This window comes from Pseudopodoces humilis, chromosome 6 (genome assembly GCF_049639895.1).
Source record: "Pseudopodoces humilis isolate 2021_Gansu_Grassland_sample_001 chromosome 6, ASM4963989v1, whole genome shotgun sequence".
NCBI lineage: Eukaryota > Metazoa > Chordata > Aves > Passeriformes > Paridae > Pseudopodoces > Pseudopodoces humilis.
In genome coordinates this window covers 44925829-44948479 of record NC_142205.1, presented here as the reverse complement: position 1 = coordinate 44948479, position 22651 = coordinate 44925829, and the positions used below count along the sequence as shown (strand labels likewise).

General features: G+C 39.6%; 1 protein-coding gene across 2 annotated transcripts in view; it reads left to right on the top strand.

Annotated features, from left to right (window-relative positions):
• CSGALNACT1 (chondroitin sulfate N-acetylgalactosaminyltransferase 1) overlaps nt 1-22651 on the top strand; it is a 41443-nt gene that overhangs the window by 10565 nt on the left and 8227 nt on the right. The window contains exons 1-3 of one of the 2 annotated variants that reach the window (XM_088056471.1): nt 6393-6453; nt 14054-14310; nt 15915-16828. In XM_088056471.1, the coding sequence (XP_087912597.1) occupies nt 16195-16828 (634 nt within the window). In that variant the 5' untranslated portion in view covers nt 6393-6453; nt 14054-14310; nt 15915-16194. Of the gene's footprint in view, nt 1-6392; nt 6454-14053; nt 14311-15914; nt 16829-22651 lie in introns of those variants that run through there. The other variant, XM_005517528.3, reaches the window with a different exon arrangement.

The window sequence follows — 22651 nt, the reverse complement described above, 5'->3', positions numbered from 1 at the left end:
CAGAAATTCCCTCAGAAAATGATTATTCCATATGGCTTGTGGGAGATATCTAGGCTATGTTTTGACCTTATATTTCAGGTTCTGTTGCTGCTCACCATGGCAATGGGAACATAAGTGGGTAAATGCTGGTCATAAATAAGCACTGATACCTTTGATTCAACTGCATCATGGGACAGGTGACTAGGAGTGTCTGAAGTGCAGAGCTATGGGCTAGGGGAGAGAGGCAGAAAGCCAGATAGCAACACCTGCCTAGGGTCAGAGAGGAGGACGAATCTTTCTAAGATGAAGATATGTGGGAATGTGTCTTTTCTGACACTTTTTTTTTTCCTGCCTTGGTTTATTAAGTTCCAGTAAACAAATAAAATATATTCTCTTTTTTATGTAGCTTGGCTGAGTCACTACATTTCATAACAGTCAGAGGTTCCCAGAAAGTTTGTTGTAGCTGGATTCAGGCCCATTGGACTTGCTCAGATAAATACACTTGGTGGAAAGAGGAGTGTTAAGAGCTTTCTAGCCCAGCCTACCTTTTGGAAGAACAAAAGCTGGTAGAAGCTGCTCAGAGAAAATAAGAGAGCAAATTGAGTAAGGGTCCCTGTACACTCATCACTCCTTCCTGAGAAGAGGTGTGGTTCTCATCCAAGCCCTGTTGAGCTTTCAAGGCTCTCTCTGCAGATATGTACCTCTTGAAGATGTGAGGAGTTTTGTTGTTTGGTTGGGGTTTTTTTCCTAAACACATTTCAGAATCCAGGCCAGCTGCTACAGCTGCTTCCCCTCAGCAAAACCACTTCAAACCATGTTGAGGTTTTGTGGCTCTTTGTAGCTGCAAACCCACTCACAGCCAATTTCCTCACATTACGAGATTATTTTAGCAATGTAGTCATTCTAAGTGGTTCCACAAATGTGCTCATCTTTTATCTCCATTTGTTTACTCCTTACTTCTTTCTTCTAAACATGTTTTTCCATCCCTTTAGCAAAGCAAAGTGAGTCCTGGGCTCCAACAAGGGTATATCAATGCTAATGGAGGAGACTGGAGGAATGCTTGAGGACAGCACAATCCACAGTTTAACCCAGTCCTTTCTGATTTGTAGGATGAAGGTTTCAGGTTTAAGCAGAGTGGTTTGTGTTTTCACAATCGTATGGCTTCTTTGCATGCATGTGGTCTGAGCATTAAGCATCAGCAATCAGATCCTGCAAACAGTCTGTTGCATTAGGAAATCTAGACTGTGCTGTTTGTTTACTTTGAGTATAAATGTCATCTTGGCAAGTGATCTCCTGTCTTGCATACACAAAGTTTGTAAGTTGATTGCTGAGCTTAAATGGCATAGGCTGGGTAATGAATTTTAAAGTTTGCGTTTCAGATGTTTGGTGACCCTGCATGCGTGACATGAAAGCAAAGCACCCCTGAAGCTCCTTTCAGATATTCAATCACAGTGTATGTGCTGAGCTAATCAGAGGGATTTGACATTTTGATATTGAATAGATGAACTAAGGACTAAAAAATTTATTACTGTAATTTTCAATGAAGTCAGGCCATGGACTGGTCTTAGTAATGGCTCTTGTCAGATGGTCTACTTGCAATGTTCATTAATAGCAGTTACTACTACTGTACTGATGTTTTGGACTGACAAAGAATTCTTTACAAAAGATTCTTTACAAAGAATCAGTATCAATTTGCATTCAGCAGATAATACTGTTCTATGCCTTGAAAAGAACATTTTTTTTCCTTTAAAATTAAACTAAAACTTCCACAATAAATCATTATGACCTTGGCAATAATTTAGTTTTTCCATTTAAGTGATACGTAGATACTCTTTGCATTTTTTTTTCTTCCAAGTAATTTGGGAAATAAGAAAACCCAAAATGTCCTGATCCCCAATCAAAATGGCATTCCAGAATAAAAGGGAAAATTGTTGAGAACATGCCCACTTGTAGGGGGGAAAGTAGCAAAAGTTAACTACATGTATCTAGCTATAAGGCTCTAAAAATAATTTTCATGTTATGTCTGCACCTTTGAATCTACCAAGGATGCATATAATCAGATGTGTTAAAAGGTTTGATTTCTGTCACTACAGCTGATTTGCTCTTAGTAGGAAATTACAATTTGTAAATGATTTCTCATTTGATTTCTTGGTAGTTCATGTGACTTCCGTGTGTTACCTGACAAGTATTAACAAACTGTAGTGTCAGTGTTCCTGATGTTATGCTTCTTTGAATACAGAGTGTTTTGCCTATGGCACAGCTAAGTGTGTCTTGACAGTTTTCAGTTACCGTAGAACTAGTACTACACATTACAAATGTTTCTCTTCTAATATCACGTCAAATTATATGTATCTAGTATCATGTCAAATCAAATTTAGTGACCATCCCAGTAATATCCTTTTTGTGAGATTATTATTTTTTTTGGGTACATGTTTCCATATCTCTCTGATGAAATGCAAAGTTGAGTTCTACTTTCACAGTGAACCATCTCCTTTTAGCATCCCCTTTCAAGTAGTCTGTGCACTGTTTTAGTTGTGTGACAAACCTTATCTAGATACCTCATTCCTACCCTGGTGAAAATAGCAGTGTGTCCTTTAGAAAGCCTTCTTAGTGTTCCCAGGGATGGATGCAGGCTTTCCAGCTAAGATTGATCAGGTGTTTATTACACCAGGAAATGGCCTTGCCAGGGTCTTCAAAATCATGTGCTTCTGGTGTAGGAATTATTTAAACTGTACAGCTGGGCTGTTTTCTGCAGGTGTGGTGGAAGCATTTCCTCATCATTTTGTGATTTTTTTCTGGTCAGCTTTGCAGACTGAAGTGGATCGTGCCTGGGAACTGACCTGTCTAATGAGTATAGCCTGCATCTTGCATTGTTGTGCCAAAGTGTGGGTTTGAGCTGAGGGATGGCTGTGTTTTCCAGTGCTTTGGAGCATGAGCAGTTGAACTTCATTTCTTTGCAGACTATAAAATGTGCTGCTAACAAATGCTCTATTGCATGAGCCTCTATTGCAGTGTGTACTCAGAAAAAGACTCTTAGATTGAGCTACTCTGGAAAAGGAGACTGCCTCAAAGAAAGTCTTTCCACCCATTACAGCTAGTTGTCTTTAGTTTTTCCCCCTTTGACTGGACCACAGGGACTCATATCTAGAGAGACTTCCAAGTGCAGTTCAGCATCTGAGGAAGCCACTTCTCAGCTGCTCCTCTTGTCTCTCTCCTGGCTGGGAATCCTTTTCTACCTGAGCTAATGGATATAGAAGGCCCATCCTAGAACTGCAGTTGGGGGGTTGGGGGGGGGTTGTATGTAGCTGCACTCCTTGAACTGCAGTTTTCTGCTCATAAAGGAGAATGGGCTTGGAGGGAGTGAATTTCATGGGGCATCTCTTATGGAAGTCAAGAAGAAGTGTATAGAGCCTCCACCCAGAAAATGGTGCACACATCAAAATAGTCATCCTTAGGGTGTGCCCTTCTTAAAAGAAGGAAGTGCAAAATGATGCTGAGAGATCACAGCAGGGGTATTTACCTCACATTTGCTTCTGAAATTCCTCCTAGTGCTCTTGTGTGACAGACATGTGAAATTCCAGATCTGCCAACAAATGAGGCACCTCACTGTGTAGCTGCAATACGTGCACAGTATTTAGTTTTAGACTCCTGATTTGAAAGGCTAGATGAGATTACAGAGTTCTAATTTGAAGGTATTTACAATTTTCTTACCCTTTTTCCTCTGGGCTGGAGTCATAGTTTGTACCATATTTAAGATTTCGAGGTTGATTGCCAGCACTAGTGTGTCATTTCAGTAGACCAGCCAAGTTGGTTCTGCCAGGGCCTCTGAAGTGGCCTGCACATCTGTTAGGGAGAAAGAAGAAGCTATGGGCCACCATCTGGTATTTGATGCCTTGCTGTCACAACAGATTCATTGAGGGCCCAACTGGACCCGACTTCCACTGTGCAAAGTGTGGAACAGCAAGGAACACAATTGGTCTGGAAAGGTATGCTGTGGGGAGATAGAAAATGGGTAGAAAAAACACCTAGAGAGTGTTCAAGGAGTGACAGGAAATTGTGTAGCTTTTACCTGGAGCAGACCCCGCTGCCTGGGAACCTGGACATTCTGAAGGGAATGCGGCAAGACCCCACATAGAGCAGTTGGTTCTATCATCACTGATAATGACGGCAATATTTGCCTCTGGAAGTTTGGGTTAAATTGCTTTATTTCTTTAACCATCTGTTTGAAATATCTTCTTACCATCTTTTGGTTTTTTTCATCCACAAATTACTTTTATATCGACATGCCACATTTTGCTGTTCTAAGAGCTTCTCAAAAGCTTGCTATTTTTAGACTTGTAATAATGGATGTGTGCATGACTCCTCAGCTGGCAAGCAGCTTGTTAACTCAGACTGGTGCCTGGTTCTTGCATCTTTTTATATTTTAAGTCAGTTGTACCTTTTGAGGTACAATATCTGAAATAAAGCAGAAATAGATGTATAAAACCAAAGGGGAGGCCCAGAACATCTGCTTTTTGTTATATTCTTTCCTTTTTGTGCTGAGTGCATACTGTATCGGTTAGACTTGCTGGAGATACACTGAACTATTGCACTCTACAGGTTGGCTGATGTCTTGTAATCCTGTAAAAGTAAAATCCTGTGAAGTTAGAAATAAAACAAATAAACAATAGAACACTGGATTAGTCTTACAGGAGGCAAGTCAGTGTGTGAAACCTATCAGGAGGTTTTCTACTCCCTGACATGTTACCTTAATTGAGTCGTGGTTTTCTTCAGAAATGAACACCCTACAATTATGTAAAAGAAGTTAATTGACATTGTGTGATGATGGCTCTTCAGTGAAATAATCATGTGGACCAGGTGATTTGGGGGAGCAATTGCCCCAGCCACCCATAGACAACTAACAGACTAGGTGGTTAAGGTAGCCAGGTAAATTCCCTGGGCTCCCATCAGGAGCGCGGGTAGATGGAGTCCAGGAGACAATTCAGGAGGTAAGTGCAGGAGCCTGACCTTAGGTAATGTAATAAATTAGATCTGTCAGCATGTATGTCTCTTACAGTAAACAAGGGAGAGTTCTGCCTATGATTGTCTCTATGATAATCATGTTCTTTGAACTTTCCAGTTATTTCCATACACAAGTGTATTAATACACTTTTCTTTGTCCTTTTTGACTGCAACTTAATAGAATCAGGTGAAGTACCCATCAAGAAGAGTAGCTGTTGAAATTGGCTGTCCTCTTTCAGAAGTTGCTAAAAGCAGTACCTAAACATGTAGTAGCATGCAGCTTCTCTGACAAGGAGATGGAAAAATACCAATTTTGAAGCAATGGAGGTCAAAATAATGGTAAAAATCCAGAGAAGTAATGAAGGAAAATTACATGTCCCAAACAGAAGAATCGTTTCTTGTGCATATCTGGTACAAAATACAAACTTATGCTTAGGGAATAGATTGATCATCAAAATCACAAACATTAAAAATATTTTTTTGGTATACAAGATCTTTTTTCACCTTCCAAAGCACTTGTGTCCTCTAAGAGAGGCAATGTAAATCATTACATAGATTACATAGATGGCTGATGTCATCTGATGTCTGCTCTATTGGGCAGATTTTCTTATCTATATTTTCCTTTAAGAACATAGGGATTTCCCACAGCTTCTTCAGTTTCACTGAGATTTTGTCATGCTTTCAATGCAAAGTTTGTTGTCAAGGGTGCGTGCCACAGGAGAGAATTAAACCACCAAAATCCCCTGTACATGCACTAACCTAGTGCTTAAAAATTGTTCCTCTATGTGAGTTTTGTTTAAACCAGGTATGACTTGCTTTTTTGTCACATGATCATGCTGATACCATTTGCTCATATTTCATTCTTTCCTGTAGGAGCTTTCAGCTGCTGTTTTCCAACAAACATGTTCCACCAACAGTTACTTTCCTTCCTCTTTTAGACAAAAGGTTGTTAAATTCTCTTGACATTTGTCCTTAAGATGCCAGTACTGGAAAACTGCCTGTTATTTTGACTGCAGTTGGAAAAAGGAGATGCTTGTACATCTATAGGAGAAGAATTTTTCTTTTTGGGACTAATAAACTATTTGTAGTGAGACATTTCACTGATGTTTCTAATAGCCCTTGTTGAACCCTTGTTCTGATAATAGAACAACACAAGGAAAGAAAATAGTGGAGATGTAAGGAGTTAAACTGAGTTAAGCTGCTACGAGTTGGTGCTGAAAATGAGACGATTTTAATATTCCACAGAGAACTGGATAAAAAGGAGGGAAAGGGAGAAAACTGTAAAGACACAGCAGCAATTTCTTCTTTCTGTTTCATTAGCTTACACAGTTGTGCCAGCACACATCCTAGCCAATTTTGTTAAAATAAAAATAATGCTGTCATTTGCAGACAGGTTTCCATGTGGACAGAAACAAAGACTCAGTAGCATGAAGCTTCATCCCATAAGGAAATTTCTTTTCTTCAAGTATCCTGGTAGGCTATGAGTTTACACTTATTTCCCCATTCCTTTTTTTCTGAAAAATGTTGCATGTAAGGAACAAGGACAAGCAGAAAACTGTTTTCTTTAAAAAAAAATAACTATCCGTGGAAAAAAATATATATTTATTGTTTGCATCAACTTTGATACAAAGTTACATTAAACCAAGTCAGATACTTTTGTGGTACAATGAGGAAAAATGTTACACAATAAGATCATATTGTGTGCCTTATTTCATAACTTGGCATGAAATTATTTTGGTTCTGATTGAAGCCTGAAATTCTTTCAAGAGATAGGCTCTTTGGAACTTTTCAGGAAATGCTGAACTGACTGCAGGGTGTACTTCTGTTTGACAAAAGGGGAAAAAAGGATAGCTTTTGCTGGTAAAGGAAACTGGCTTTACTTATGTCGTCAATCAGCTCTGTGTTAGAGAACCAGGATGCCTCTTGTGTGAACTGTTAGCATTTAACGTGTTTCTAGCTAAATGACTGGGTTTAAGAGCTATTGACAATATGCAATAACTACAATTAAAATCTCCTTAATAAACTACAGTTTTAATGCCAGATACCAATAGAGTCAATGAGGGAACTGAAATTTCTTAAGGACCAATGAGAAAATATGTTTATGGCTGTAATTTGGTATATCAGAGAGCTGTAAAATAAAACATCAGACTGCTTGTTTGAATTGAGGTTTCTTATAAAGAAATCGAAAGATAGATTCCATTTTCAGTACGATTTGAGATCAGAGATGAAAATCAACTGTGAACAGGTGTCTCATTAACACTTGAAAATGTGGTTTGGTTTACTTTACTAAAGGATATAGAATTTTTTTCATAAAATTAAAAGAATATTTTTTCTTATAGCCACTTGACCAAAAGCAGTTTTCTGTGGACCTGTATCCATTCTGATACCTTCAAAAATACAAACACTGTCAGGAAGTGGAAATTTGAAGCACTTTGATTTGTAAAAACAAAGTAGGCATTCACAGCCTATTGAAATATTTTATTTAAAAATAAATCTGTGTAAGTGATAAAATGTCATACAATGATAAACATTTTCATTCTGTTGAAATGAAATGATCTGAATGAAAGTTTGTAGATATCTGTGTTTTGCAAGATAGTTCTTTAATTTTTGGTTGTCCTCAGGTTTGGGTTTGGTTTTTTTCATTCCTTTTTGGAAGAAGAATTTCATGGTCAAGTGGATAGAAGACTGTGTAATATTAAATATAAAAAAGCCTTCCTTTCTTTTAATCTCTGCCTAGGCTTTTTCTGCAGAGATTTTGCTGTGATTTATCTTTTCAAGTTCCCATAGTAAAGAATTAGCTAGTTTAATGATGAAGGTGAAGTCAGTGAGATTCAAGTATTATGTAAGCCCCAAATAAAAAAATGAAAAAGAAAAAGGAAACTTTCTAGAAAGAGAAAAACTGTTTTACTGAAATAACTGAAAGAGCTTGGGCTTTTCAAAGAATTGCTAGGAGATTATCTCCTGGTATATCAAGGAAATGCTGTGTCTTTGACCAAAACCACATATCAAAACAGTGGTGATGAACTAAACGAGACCTTGTGGCATGTTGTTTCCGAGTAAGCACTAACCTGGAGGAGGAAGGAAATGGGGGCTGAATCAGGGGCCTGGCCTTTTCCTGTCTATCAGTACAGACCAGACTGACAGGGAAAAGCAGATCAGTGGAGCTTGGGGGTTGATACATCAGCTGTGAAAGCTGTTAATGCTGCATGTATTGGTGTTCTGTGCAGAATCTGGGTAGCTTCTCTAATACTGAACCAGGTTGCAGTTGTTTTCTGGCTTCCTGATTATTAGTTCGTAGCCTGAAACTTGATTTTCTGCTGTAATGTAAACCACAGATGAAAAGTAATCTTGGTCAGCAAAATTAGTCCCTGTCCTGCTAATTCTTGCTCAGCCTAGATAACTTACCTAATCCCTTGACTATAAAAATGTTTTTTTTCTATTTTCTCCTTGGCTCTTAATTATTTTATTTAAAGCTGTGTATTGATACCACACTAGCCAGAAAATTTCATTTCAAGTACAAAGAGTTCAAAATTTAGGACTCTGCATTACCGTAAGAATATAGCATTAGACTTATGGGAGCCAGATGTTTCTTCTCAGTTCCCAGCACATGCTTGACTCAGAAGGAAGGAAACCTCTTCCCCTGCCAACTCTGCTGGAGTTAATGAAGTTCAAGTCCACATCTAGCTTTGTACAGAGCATTCTAGCTGTACCAAGGATTTCTGGCAAGGAGAAGAAGACATAATCTCCAGGTCAGGCTGAATTGTCGAAACATCTTAAAACTCTATTGCTACCTTACAGGGACTTTGATAGGATAGATACCTCCAGTCACTGTTACTGTACTTTATCACCTCTCAGCTCTTTTCAAATCAGGGGGCTTTCACTGCACTGTGCACTTGTGGCTGAAGGGCTGAACTGAAGCTAAACATATGAGAGGTTTTAAAGCCTTGACTAAATAAATCCTAGTTAAAAACTGGAAGAGACACAAACTGCTTTCCACCCTGCAGCTCAGCCTAGCTAGGCTTTCTTGTTTCTGAGCACAACTTAGCCGTGCATGTTTGTGCATTTTTTATCAATGGATAAATTATGCTCTTGCTTATTTAGATAGGTGCTAAACCTACCCTGATTCATGACCTACATCACAGGTGTGCATACACTGGACTTCAGATTTCATTGAAAGTCTGGCTGTGGTACTGTGGGATGTACATTTGGTAGAATCCTTGGGGTTCCTCACATAATGTGACATTAATATGAACTTTGTACAAGAAAATGTTTTAAGTAACAGGCATGAAGAGATGGGTCTAAACCAGCAAGCATTCATAGAATGCCCCCACATGTGTGTAGATCTCATCAATTTTACAGGCCTTGCTGCTGCTGACCTGAGCTTCTTTCATAAAACTGTGGTCGTCATCATTCTTAAAAGGAATGACTGTTCATTCCTGTGATGGCAGTCAGTTTTCTTTTGCTTGTGTAAATCACTGAGGGTGCATGTGTAAACATTTCAAAGTGAAGTAGTGGCATTTTTTCCCAAGTCCAGAATTAAATGGATAAGCAAAATTCATCCCATTATTTGTTTTGATTAGGAAATACTAAAGGATTTTGTGTTTTATCGTTATTACTCTGATTCTGAGATATTTCAGAAGCTGGCATAGACTGGTGTTATGTTAAAGCTGGGTTAGTCTATCTGGAAGCTCCCTACATACAGAGAAACTGTTGAATTAGGTCTTAAAATGAAGTAAATTGGAGTAGCATTATTCAGCTGTTCCCTGGCTGTAGCTTGTCCTTGTTTTGTTAGCTAATTTCCTACAAAAAGAAACTGTTCTCAGCATGCTGCTATATTAGATGTTGTGTAGGGCTCTTGCAGCATCATGTGATTGGAGAAAAATGCTCCTCTTTTACACATCTACAAAACAGAGATGGTATTCACCTAAATGGATGTAAAAGTGTTGGTCATATTCAGAAGATGATGATCTTCCAGCTAAGTTGGACATCTCAGCTGTCCAGCCCTACCATCAATTTTTAGTTCTGGAAACTATGATGGTTTGCTAATTTGCTCTTAAAAGACCAGGCTGAATTCTAGCTCAACTCAAAAGTGTATTTTTCATCTCCATTTTAGCAAAGTTCAGAACATTTTTGGAGAAACTGTATTCCTAAAACTCCAGGCCAGAGCCTGGTAATGAGAAATGGACCTTTAGAGAAAAGCCTTGTCATTTCTTTCTTGAAGTAGCATGGATTAGGTCTTTGTGAGTCACAGCACCTCTGCAGCAGCGGTGCATGCTTGTCATCTCTGCATTTTTTCTTTGGAGCCTGACAAGGCATGGATCTGTCATGTCCTTACTGGAGGAGGGACAGAGTGGTGAAGACTCACAGGAAAGGCTTTTGGAAGCACCCTATAGTACCCCACTAACAATTGCACTGAGGATGTGCAGGTTACACATCTATAGATAAGTGTGCATAGCAGAGAAGGGTGGTGTGTTTTGGTTGTAAAGTGGAAATCTGAGTACCTCATACAAAAAATAGCATTCCTAACACAGACCCTTGCAATGGTTGGTTATTGATCTCTGGAAAACTGCCAAGTCTTATACAGATAACATTGTTCTGGGGCAGAGAAAGCAGTTTTAGGAGTGTTGTAGTAACTTGAAATAACGGGGTTTTTATCAGAAAAAGTGTTATTGGTGTGTGGAGATAATTTTAGGTGTTACAATAGTTCTTTTCAGATGTTGTTAGAACTTAATTACTGTTTAATCTCTGTGCTTTTTTTTTTTTTTTTTTACTTTAAAACTAGTTTGATTAACAGTGGAGAAAGGAAAGCAATAGTGCTTTCACTCTTGTGTGTGTATACACATAGACAAACCCACACACAAAATAGGTATGCACTGGGAGGACAAAGGGACCTCAATACTCCTTCTGAGTGCTTTATTTAAAACAGAAATAATGACACTGTAGAAGAAATAATTATTACTGGATGTCTACTGTAACAGTAATAATGGCTACAGTGAAAGTTGAAACAACCATGGTATGTTTATTGCATATGACAGCAGAAGGCTTTCAGAGTAATCTTGAATTTTGTTCTGGACTGTCTTTGGGGAAGTTGCTTTCATGAGCAGTGAGACTACATGTAAGTGGATGGTCTAACACAAGTACACATGGACCTCAGAATTCAGCTTAAGTGGCACAGCAGAAAAAGTTACTACTTTACCCTGATGAGAGGAGCCCAATTAAATTAGCAGAAATGGGGTCCAGATACTAAGAAAGACAAAAGTTAGGACTTCTGTGCTGGTTTTGTAGCTTCTAGAGTGAAAAGTCTATAGTTGTATATTGAATGTGAGCTCCTTCTTGAATGAAGCAGCTACTTTTGGTTCCCATACAAGAGGAAAATATAGTATTTCCAGGACTGTTAAAGCTTTGAGGGTTTCTTCTTTTGAAGACAACTTCTAACAGTTGTTGTAACCTATTTCTGAGATGATGAGATTGTAATTGTTATTTACAGAGGGGAACAGTGTAATTGTCCTTCTGTGGGCAGGGTTGGATGTTGAGAATGTCTGAGAGAATGTGTGACAATTTAAGTCTGGAATCAAAGATTAGGAAATGAAGAGTTTTACTGTAAGTTGTCTACTGTCTTCAACTATTAGAATTTAACATTTTCATTCTGGATACTATTTCTCACTAATCCTTTATTTGGATTGAAGATTGGAAACCAGACATTAAGACTTTGAGTGGTCTGTTTGGGATATGTGTCAACCCAAGAGGGAGCAATAGGATTTTTAACAAGGGACAATGCAAGAAGGTTAAGAAGGTGCATCCAGTCAGTTTATCAGATAGGCTTTTTTCTTTATTCAGCCTTTTATTTAATTCAGCTCTGGACAGATGAACTGGGCTGAGAAGTAATCAAGAAATCATGATCTGGCCATAAGTCTTTGCATAAATCTTAATCTTTGCATAAAGTGTGCAAATTTTTATGTGAGACTAAATTTTAATCCCTGTGACATGTCCTATTCTGCTGAGTGTCTTGGATTTCTGTTGAGAAACTAGGGGGAAAATCTTGTTCCTAACATTTAAAGCAGACTAATTTGTCTGCATTGCTATGCACAGTCCTTGTAATTAAGAAGTTCAAGGCAAATTACAAGTGGCTACAGAATGTCTTTTTCTATTATCATAAGGCACTTAAAGTCTGGGTGGAACATCTGTTTCCTCCTCCCCACAGCTCATTTCAGAGATTATTATGATTCTAGTGAAATCTCACAGTGACATGTGCTGCTATTCAATGAAGATGTTTCAAACACCTACACAAAAGCTAATTGCAGCTTCTGCCACTTACTGCCTCTACTGAAAAAAAAAGTAAATAAAAGGAATTTCAAAGTTTTGTGAGCTAAAATGGGAGTTGCCAGTCTGAGTTACACCTACAATGAGAAGCTGTGGCAGAAAGTACTTAAAAACATGGAATTATCTGGTATTGCTCATGTCATGTGTGCTGAGAGATCGCTGCCTGTGCAAATATGACTGAGCTTCTGCCATTCACTTCTATACCCAGCATGAGGAGTGCAGAAATTGTGGAGTTCAGAGGGGAGATACATATACAGAGATACTTTGGTTTGAGGCCCTTTCTCCTGCACAGATTCTCAGTGTGGTTTTTGAGAGTCAAAAATTCAGACTTGAAATACATTGGCATTTCTGTGCAGAGATTAATTTCCTGTATCTCTACAGTCAAATAAAAATTCAGATGTTGGTGAGAAACAGTAATGGATGCATACCATCTGAAATTTCAAACCAAACAACTTTCCATTCTTTGCCACTCCCTGTGATTGGGTGCAGCACCCTCCACTGTGCAGAAATGTTTACAGAGTGCTTAGAGTGATGACAGAATCTGCTTCTGTGTTTAGAGCATTTTTTGGACCCAGGCTCCTTGAAAACAAGTGAAAAGCACCTCTGTGAGCTGGGCTGACCTCTGGCTGGGCTAACAGGTTGAACTGAGGTTGAAGATGTTTTCACAAGCGAAGGCTTTTTTAGAATTAATGTCCCTTTCCACAGCCACCAGACTAATCACTGTGTATTTTTTAACAGCTTCTCTTTGCTAAGAGACTAATACTGATGCAGCTGACTGCTGTGAAATACAGAGGCGTTTTTGTCAGTTCCTGGAAAAAAACCCTGACATTTCAGTTTGTCTTCTCTTCATCTCGGTGTGAAACTGTGTTGGTCTGGTGAAATCAACAGAATGGTTGTTAGGAGGAGTTACCCTCCTTGCCTGGTCCTTGCCTATGCAGCTGAGATGCCTTAGCTGTGACCACCTTTGGTGTTGATTTAAAGTAATCTGTTTTTTTTGGAACTGATCTGGATTTGGACTGCTTTCACAAGCATGCCCATGAGATAGTAGTACAGTAACAGCCGTATATTTAAATGTCAGTCACTGTAAGGCAATGCCACCGGAGCTACCAGTACAATTTAATAAGACAGATCCAGAGGGCAAGCAATGAAAGCTTCTTGTCAGGATGCCTCCACTCTTGATGGTAAAATCCCTGTGAAAAAGGTTAAAATCCACATGGTCTCAATTCTTTACTATGAAAACAGTGTTTCAAAGAACAAAGTAACTCTGATAATTTACTGTCCTGAAATGTTTATAAAGATGCATCTTTGATGGGGGAGATTTCAAACCAGAAAACAATATAGAAAAGAGATAGTACCCTGAAGAGAGAGATACTATATTTCAGTAAAGATAGCTATCTATATACACATACATTCTAACGTCCATGTTTGAAGAGCTCTTTGCCCAAAACTGAAATCTGTTGCTGCTTACAGAAATGGTATGTTTATCTAAGCCATTGAGATGTAATTTCAGTTTATACCATGTTAGTACAACTAATCCTTTCACTGATGTTCAGCTTCTGCCAATTCAGTCAATGGAGTAATTGTGTGAAGGGAAGCATACAAGCACAGCAGTGTTTTATGTACTACATCTCACCACTTCCTGACCCTGTCTCCCTGCACACTACCTTCTTACAGTCTTCTAGCCAGATCTGTTGTACAGTTAGAAATGCCCAGATTAATTTTCCCTGCTTTGACAAGCTCCTTTACATTGCAGGAGGCCAACATTTTTAGTGCATCCATAGGAAGCGTCTCCACTACAGCCTTTCACCACACGAGAGACAGACTGAAGATGTAGGCAGCTGACAAATGTGAAAGCAATGAAGAGGTGTTCTGAGGTTGACAGCGCTTTTCATAGTACACGCATTTGCTGGGAAAGGCATAAGAAGGGAGATAAACAGGCGATGATTTTGGCAAACTGAGAAGAAGCTGTAGCAGACCAAGATGTTCCAAAGAGAAGATAACATCAAAAAGGTAAGTGTGCCATCTTCATCCTGTCCTTTTCTCCTGCTGCTCTAAAATTTTCTAGAAAATCAGCAATTCTTCCTTTGAAAATGCTGACATTTTCTGGAGAATCCTATAAATGCTATAAAAGTAATTTCACATTACTTTGAAAAAAATACAGTACTATTTTTATGGCTCATTCTAGCCCCCTCAATTCCCGCTCAAAGTTGTTTTTTTTCCCAGAAGCTCTGCAAACTGATAAATAATAACAATCCAAACATCAGAAATATCTCTGTGTAACTGCTGCATATGGAGAAATAGTCAATCAAGACAGAGTGGGGGGAAAGTCATAGAGCAGTTTATAAAAAGTCCTACATAAGACTTTGATTTGAGACTAGAAATAACTGAAAATAACTCTTAAAGTCTTATTCTTAGTCAAACTGTTTTTACTTAAGGGTGTGTCAGCAAGGATGTATGCCTAAAAGGACTTTGACTCTCTCTGTCAAAAGAGTGTCATGATGTCATGCATGCATGCAAGGGGATAGCATCAAGGGGTTAATTTGATTGTGTTTGTGTCTAACAAAGTGTAATCTAGGATGCTACTCAACCTTGACCTAAGTATACAGTCAGCTGACTAAATGATGAAGTTCCTTGTACCAGCATTGGTTTGGGCCAAACCCACGGGATTTTGAAATTCCTTCTGGTAATGTTCTCAGCACAATTGTTTTAATGTAGCATATAGCTAGATCAATATTCAACTTCAATCATCTAAGTTTTTTCCCTTTTCTATATATACTTGAAGAAGTTTAATTAAAAATTATAATGTTCCCAGTTCCACCTTCTCTATAGTCTATAGTCCTGGGCAGAATGGAAAACAGAGTAGTACTGCACATTTTTGAATTGCTTTTTGTAATGTTATGAGAAACAAAAGAGGGTCTTGAAATGTTAAACTACTGTGCAATGATGACAGTTTCAAAATTGTAACAAAGCTTCTGCTGATTTTGAGTAAAATCAGTCTGAGTGCTCCTGGAAAATATCCTCTTCCTCATTATTTGATTTTTATGGGAGCATCTCATAGGATATGTCAAACAATGACAGTTGCAGTAATTGGCCTTTAATAACAGTTCTTAGTTTTCTGGTTATCAGATTTCTGCTCCAGATCAGGCTTCATATATTTGAATGGACCATGCCACTTGGTGTTTTGGAAAAAACATGCCTGGAAGCTAAAATATATGTGGTAGATGTGGGACTGAGTGCCTTCCTTTCAAAACTTGAGTGAACACTCCAAGATTTGAGAACATCTGAAAGGCTGTCAATGCTTGGATAAACTGAGTACTTTAGCATCTGATCACTAGACCCCTCCAGTAATTCTGAAGCATAGGAGTCCTTGAGGCCTGGACTCAGTTTTCCATTGGCAATGGGCCAAGCCATGTTATTAATGAAGAAAGGGATGCATACAGGATTTTCCACATAAGGATCTTGACACTTCTATGGTCTTAGCTGAAGCACTTCACAGCTCTGAGATCTGCTAGAGCAGCTGAGAAACTAGGTAAATTAGAACTCTCTAAATGGTCTGGACTGAATGACCAAATTCTAACCTGTCTGTCTTTATGATTTATCTTTCATGTTCTCAGGCTCCATCTGCCACGGTCTGATCACATTGCAGCAACATAGGTGTTGCCATGAGTATCAGGAGGTGTCCTGTTTGCTTCATAACTTGTCTTCTGGTCCTGCTGGGTATACACCATAGAGAGCTCCATATAGAGGCAGAGCACGCGTTTCAGGACAGCTGACAAACCAGTTCCTGCACATACATGCATCTGTGTAAGACTACTCCAAGACCAGAGGCCTCTGTGGCACTGCATGTATATAAGAACTGTTGCATGTGTGGAGTTAGACTCTGCTTTTTGAGATATGATGGTCCGACGAGGATTTATTCTATTTCTTCCCCGACTTGTAGGCCTGCTGGTGGTGGCCTGTTGCTCAATGTCTATCGTTTATATGTTGGCTTGCACACCCAAGGGTGACAACCAGCAGCTTGCCTTGCCCAGGGTGCACAGTCCGACTGTGAAGGAGGGATATGAAGCCATTCTGCAAGAGCGAGAAGAGCAACACCGTAATTATGTCATCAGCTTGAAGAAACAAATTGCCCAGTTGAAGGCTGAGCTCCAGGGCAGGACTGAGCAGCTTAAGGACATGCAGAACCAGTACCCAGACTCCTTGGACATTCAGCTTGACCACAGTAAACCAGAGAAGGCCCAGGCCAACCTGTTGGCTTTCCTCCGTTCCCAAGTAGACAAAGCAGAGGTGCACAGCGGTGTTAAGCTGTCCACAGAGTATGCAGCAGTGCCCTTTGAGAGCTTCACCCTCCAGAAGGTGTACCAGCTGGAGACAGGGCTGACACGGCACCCAGAGGAGAAACCCGTAAGGAAGGACAAGCGAGATGAGTTGATAGAGGTGATCGAGTTAGCAGTGGGGAGCTTGAACAAGCCAGATGGGGTCAGCAAAGCAAAACCCCATGTATACACTGCCTCCGACTTTGTTGAAGGTTCGTATGCAGAGAGCAGGTTAGAAGGTCCACACAGTGCTGGGGAGGAGTTCTGGTGTGACTGAGTAGCTGAGGGAGATGGGAGCTGTGTCAGAGCACAGATGTCTGGGATGGTGCTAATGCTGTGACCTAGCAATGCTGTCTCAGGCACAATTGCAAAATGGCAGCTTTCCTGGGGAACAGGACTTTGTGACAGCAAAGCCTGCCAGTCTCCTGTAGTGACACCAATGTGCGCTCACAGCTCTCTAGTCATGCACTTGCCTCAAAACTGACAAAGCAAGGAGTGACTGACCAGGCTGCAATCCCAGATCTACTTCCACTGTTAACACTGGCAACTGCAGTTCAAAACCATGCTGTCATTCTCCTCCTTTCTGTTTGTTGCTTAGTTTATATTTTCAAAATATGTTTCTACAGTTTTTATAGGTGCTGAACAAGTATGTATGACTGTTTGGCACCAGCTCTTCCGTGCAAGAGCATGAGGAGACAGGAGATGTTTCCTGCCACACATTACTTAATATCAATTAAGCTGTGAGCCTGCCTTTATGCACAATCAAGAGTCTTTGAGTGGGTACCAGTGCAGCAAGATGTGGGGAAGAGATGAACTCTAGTGCTTGCTCTGTGGAGGTTCTTCATGGTTCTTCAGTGGTCTTATTTGCTTTCTTATACCATGGTGATATACTCCAGAGGGAGGAAGCCTTTCACATAACTCAGAGCTCAAGAAATTGGAGGCCTGTGTGCAGCTCAGTCTGAGCTCAAAGAACCTTCCTTGTGTCCTACCCTCTGGGGCAGGTCCTTACTTCTGTAGGCACAAGGGAACAAATTCTAATTCTCACTCATCAGTGCAAACTGATTTGTTTGCAAATGTAGTGATCCATGTATTGGGGCTGGAAACAGAGAATTGGAAGAAAATTTCCCTGCCAAACCCCTTTGGAGGTCTCTTATCACCTCTTGTCACTCTTTTCCCCCAACTTCATTCTCCCAAGAATGGCAAAAACTGCCAAAAATCCATTGCTCCGTGTAACTTCAGTATGTGTAGGGAGGACTGAGTTATCTGTTCCAGTTCTGCATTTCAGGTATAGCTTAGACTCTAAACTTGTTTTGAAACCAGTGCTCTGCAGGTGCTGCTGCCTACACAGTAGGTGAGTAATAAACTGGACTCTGTGTCAGCTTCTGGCAACTTAGTAAAAGTCTAGCAACACAACAACCATGAGTCCATTAATTCAGCCACCAAGCCAGCTGTTTTCATTTTCTGGAACTACCATGGGCAGCTAGAAATTTCTGGGAGTGCCTAGATTTGCACTGAAAGTAATAGCACTTACCCTCTAAGTGTTTTCCAGCTGCTTTAGCAATAACAACATACAAAAGCTGTGTGCCTCTCTTATGTTAAATGTGGGGCTACCCCTCTCATCTTAAGGTTGATCAGGTGGAGAGATGTACTGAAATGAAAATCAGGTAATCAGGATCAGAGATAAGATTTAAAATCTGAGCTGCTGCTGTCAGTATGTGGGATTTGTGTCCTTGTTTCTGCTCTATTCAGAGATGCCTTTGACACCATCTTTACTCAAGCGTGTTACTGATCCTGAGTCTTGCTAGAACATAGAGTTATGCACAGTAATCTTGTTTTCTTGGGTCTCCCGTGTAGATTTTTCTGTTCTCGTGGATCACATCTGGCACCTGCTATCACTTTTTCAGTACTAGTTCATTGCTAGCATATGCCAACAGGCAGGGTGGTGGTGTGTGGCAATAAACTCAGCTGGGGTCTGTATCTCTTCCTTTTTTTAATTTTGTGCATTTATCCTTGTCTTTGCAGAGGGAAATGTTTCTTCAAACTCTTCTTGCATTTAAGGAGAAATGTTTTGTCTCTGTGGCTGGGGTATCTTAAAATTAAGTGTTGCATCCTTTGCAGTTTCTAGACAGAATTACTTGTGTACGGAAATTAGACTATGACCCTACTACCCTACATCCGAGTTAAACTCCTTCTCAGCAGATTTGCTGTTACATGAAATTTGGATAGGATTCACAGTTCTTCTTCCAGAGTAATAGCTGACACGTAGTGGAATTTTCCATTTTTCTCCTTTAATCAAAGCCAAGAGAGCCACACCTTCTCCCTGGAGCTGGAGATGTATCCATCTGGCTGTTGCTCTGCTCAGCTTCCCTCTTGACAGAGGCACTTGGGCTGTTCAGCTGTTATAATGCTCCCCTCTCCCCCTTATTCCTCCCACTTATGTACCAAGTTCACTAGCTTTCTGCCAAGGGGAGCCAGTAAGAAACAGCATGGGAAAAAAATCAGAAATTCCTGTGTATTATAAGCAGGCAAAGGACTGCTCTGTGTCCAGTAGAAAGCCAGTTTTGCAGGAAGCAGCATAACAGGTCTGGTCATTAATTTATGTAAATAGCAGCAGGGTTGAATAGATTCTGTGAGTCGTTCATTTTCTCAGAATTGGAGATAATAATTTGGAGACTCTGACAAGCCTCAGTAGTGTGTTCCATAAGTGATTGGAATCACTGCCTGATTATATTCTTTCCTAATATGAACAGTTCCAAAAAATCCCTGGATTGCTTAAGAAATGCCCTGCCATAACACCTTTAAATATACTGGATCATAAGTTTTCCTGCTTGAAGTATGTGTCTGTCTAGTGACTGGAATTTTAATCAAGGTCTCAGAGGCAAATGAAAAAGGGGTAGTTTTGCTCTCTCAAATGGGCAGCTACTGGTGGTGTTCTATCTGATGGAATTTTGTCATGGAAGTTTATTGGGAGAAAGGAATGATGCTTTTCATCAAAGGATAAGATGCTGTATTTTACTGCATGTAAAGTGGGAAGACCACTGTAGTACTGAATTAAAATGAAGACAACAAATTCTGATAAATCCTCATAGGGACCTCCTACATCATCTAACAGAAGGGAACTAATGAACATGAGTCCAGGGGGTGTTTCTAGTGACACTAGAAGACTTGAAGCCTGTAGTCTGTGGAACTGAGGCTAGAATTGTCATCTACTCAATGTATTTTGTTAAGAATGCATGGCTGTTTGCTAGTTAAACATTTCATGTAGATCCACATTGGTGACATTTGTTAGCCTGCCCTACTGAGTAGACATCAGGCATTTTCCTTTTCTTTAGAGAGCCCTGGGAATTGCTGCTCTGAAGACTGGAGACTTACTGCTCTTTCGGCAATTCTTCAGCCCAGACCATTTTTGCTTCTCACTTTTTCTTTTCCTTCATCTTAGGGCCATTTTATCTGCTGACACAGAGCTCCAGTTTACTTTTTTACATTGGGTTTCCAAAAGCTTTAACTTTTCTCCTTGCCTCTGAAAGAAATGGTGCATATTCTGAAACATATCTGCTGTAATAGAAGCAATAGATGATCAATTAATCTTCTTTTATCCCTATTGAATATCTAGCCTCTCCAAGGCTTTCATTTCAGAAGCGATCTTTTAATGAAAAGGTTTTTTTGCTTACTTTTTTGAGACTGCTTTTTTCCTCTCCTCATACTTCATATCTTGGAATTGAGGCTGTTTGACACATCTTCCTGAATCACGTAGAAAATCCTGGTGGCACAAATAAAGTAGAGCCATTAGAAGTGGAAAAAATTTGTAAAAGGCAGGATGTTCTGCTGGGTGAGTCGCCAGAGTGACTCAAGACATTCAGACTCATTTCCAAGGCTCACTGCCTGCCCTTGGGCAAATCACTTTGTTCTCTGCTTCTAAAAAGAAGGTACTTTAAATGGAAAGAATATGCTTAAAAATGGAAAACAAATGGTTTAAATATGCATCAAGAGTAGCCATATTTAATTAGAGGCATTAAACTTGCATATTCTCTTAAGTATAAAATGTTAGGATTATAAATTCTTGGATTACCATTTTGCACAAGGAAACCTTGCCTTCACCTAAGCTACTTGTTTTCAGCTGTAGTAGAAGTACTAAATAAGAGCAAAACTACAGAATTAGAAGCAGCCTCTATGTGCATAGCCCTAGGAGGGCCCCCAGCTGGGTCACAACTTGCATTCTTCTTTAAGGTACTTCTTATTTGGCAAGGCTTCCTTTATTGTGCAGTACATCTCTCCAGGGAAGTGGTATTTGTGGGGTCATGGTTTCTCGGCTGGAGTAGGTAGAAGAGAATGTAAAAGCAAAAGATGAGATGCTGTGTGGTAGATACTATTAGATTTGTTAATTTAATTTAGATCTTTTTTATTATGAAAAATGTCATTTCACTATCTCAGACATATGAAACAGTTCTATCAATTTATCTCTAAAGAGAATGCAAATCAGATTTAATTTAGAATTTTGTTTAGCTGAATGTCAAAAGGTTGCCTTAACCTTTCAAACACAAACTTCCTTGGTAAAACCTATGTTCAAAAACTGCCTGAGCAAATGAGTGCACCCAACAATGCACTTGGATCATCAGCAGGCTTTCTGTAAGAATAAATGGGTGAGCAGAATTCAAAGGCCCAGATTTCTATTCTCTGGCCATCAGGAGGAGGAAATCAAGGGACTATTAGGTCACTATTCTGATGAGCTCCAGTTCGGTGACAGATGTAGTTCATGGTCTGCAGCTTGGGCTGACTCTATGAAAAAAGCTAGGAGGAGTCAAGGGCATAACTTTGAAAGATTAGCAGTAGAATAATTATGGAGCTGCTATCTCCCTAGATTAATTTGCTGTGCTAGAAGGAGGATTGGAGCATTTGTTGAATCAGCTTATATTAAAAATAAAACATGAAGTGAATAACAGATCAGTAAATCTGCATATATTATTAGCCAGCTGAAGTGTTCATTAAGAATAAAACACTTGGAGAATGATAGTGAAGATAAGACAGTTCACAGAACTCTCTCCAGATAAAATCACACCTCATTAGTCTTTTGATTATACCAATGTAAAAGCTGCGTTACAAGACAAAGAGATTATGTCACTTTGCTCTTTGAAGAAAATTTTGACCCAGACCTTCACAAGAAATACAGACAGAGCTGACAGTCTATGGTCAGATGCCCAGCAATGTTACACATCAGGGAATAACCAAGATTATATTAAAAAAAAAAAAAAAAAAAAAAAGCACCTTATTTTGGTCTTGTTTTTCATAACCAGAAGAAGCTCTGCTTCCTAGCCAGAAGGAGAGGGAAAAAAAAAAGAAAATAAAAACAAGTTAAGGGGAGATTTTTCAGGACATTTGTGCTTGTCTCTAATTTCTGCAAGAGATGGAAGGCATTACAATTATACTCTTGTACTGATTAAGTTGTTAAGATGTTTACAGTGGCTTAATGAGTAGTTAGAATTAGCATTAATTTTTCTTTCTTAAACCTAATGGATTTTCCAGTGAAAAAGCTTTATGTCAGTATACACTCTAGAGACTGAAGTATCATTTAGAGTGGGTAAAATCTTCAGGCTTTTTGCCAACTTGATCTTATTTAGGATGTTATAGTATTTCAGTGGGGCATGATCAAGGCTTTTATAGTTCATGCTGAAGGCCAGCATGAACCAGATCAATTTCACCCATCAAGTATATTAATCATTCCTTCGATATAGGAAATAAACACATGATTTTATTAATTTAGTATCCTGGTCTAGCCTCTGACAAACTGTAGTGTCACCCTTTCTGACTATTACTTGAGCAGGAGTGGGCATTCATGAAGGAAATAGCAGTCTCTTGAGGGCTGAGTAACAGGAGAGTTTTGTCCTGACTGGCAGTAGGTGAAGTTGATGGCTGGGGCCTGGTGGAATAGTTCTGTCAGGGGACTTTCCAGAGAACCTCCCAGGGCTCATCAGGAAATTGCATTTCTGGGAGATGGCCTAATCCCTCCTGTTGCAGAAAGGCAGACTGCCTTTGCAGTC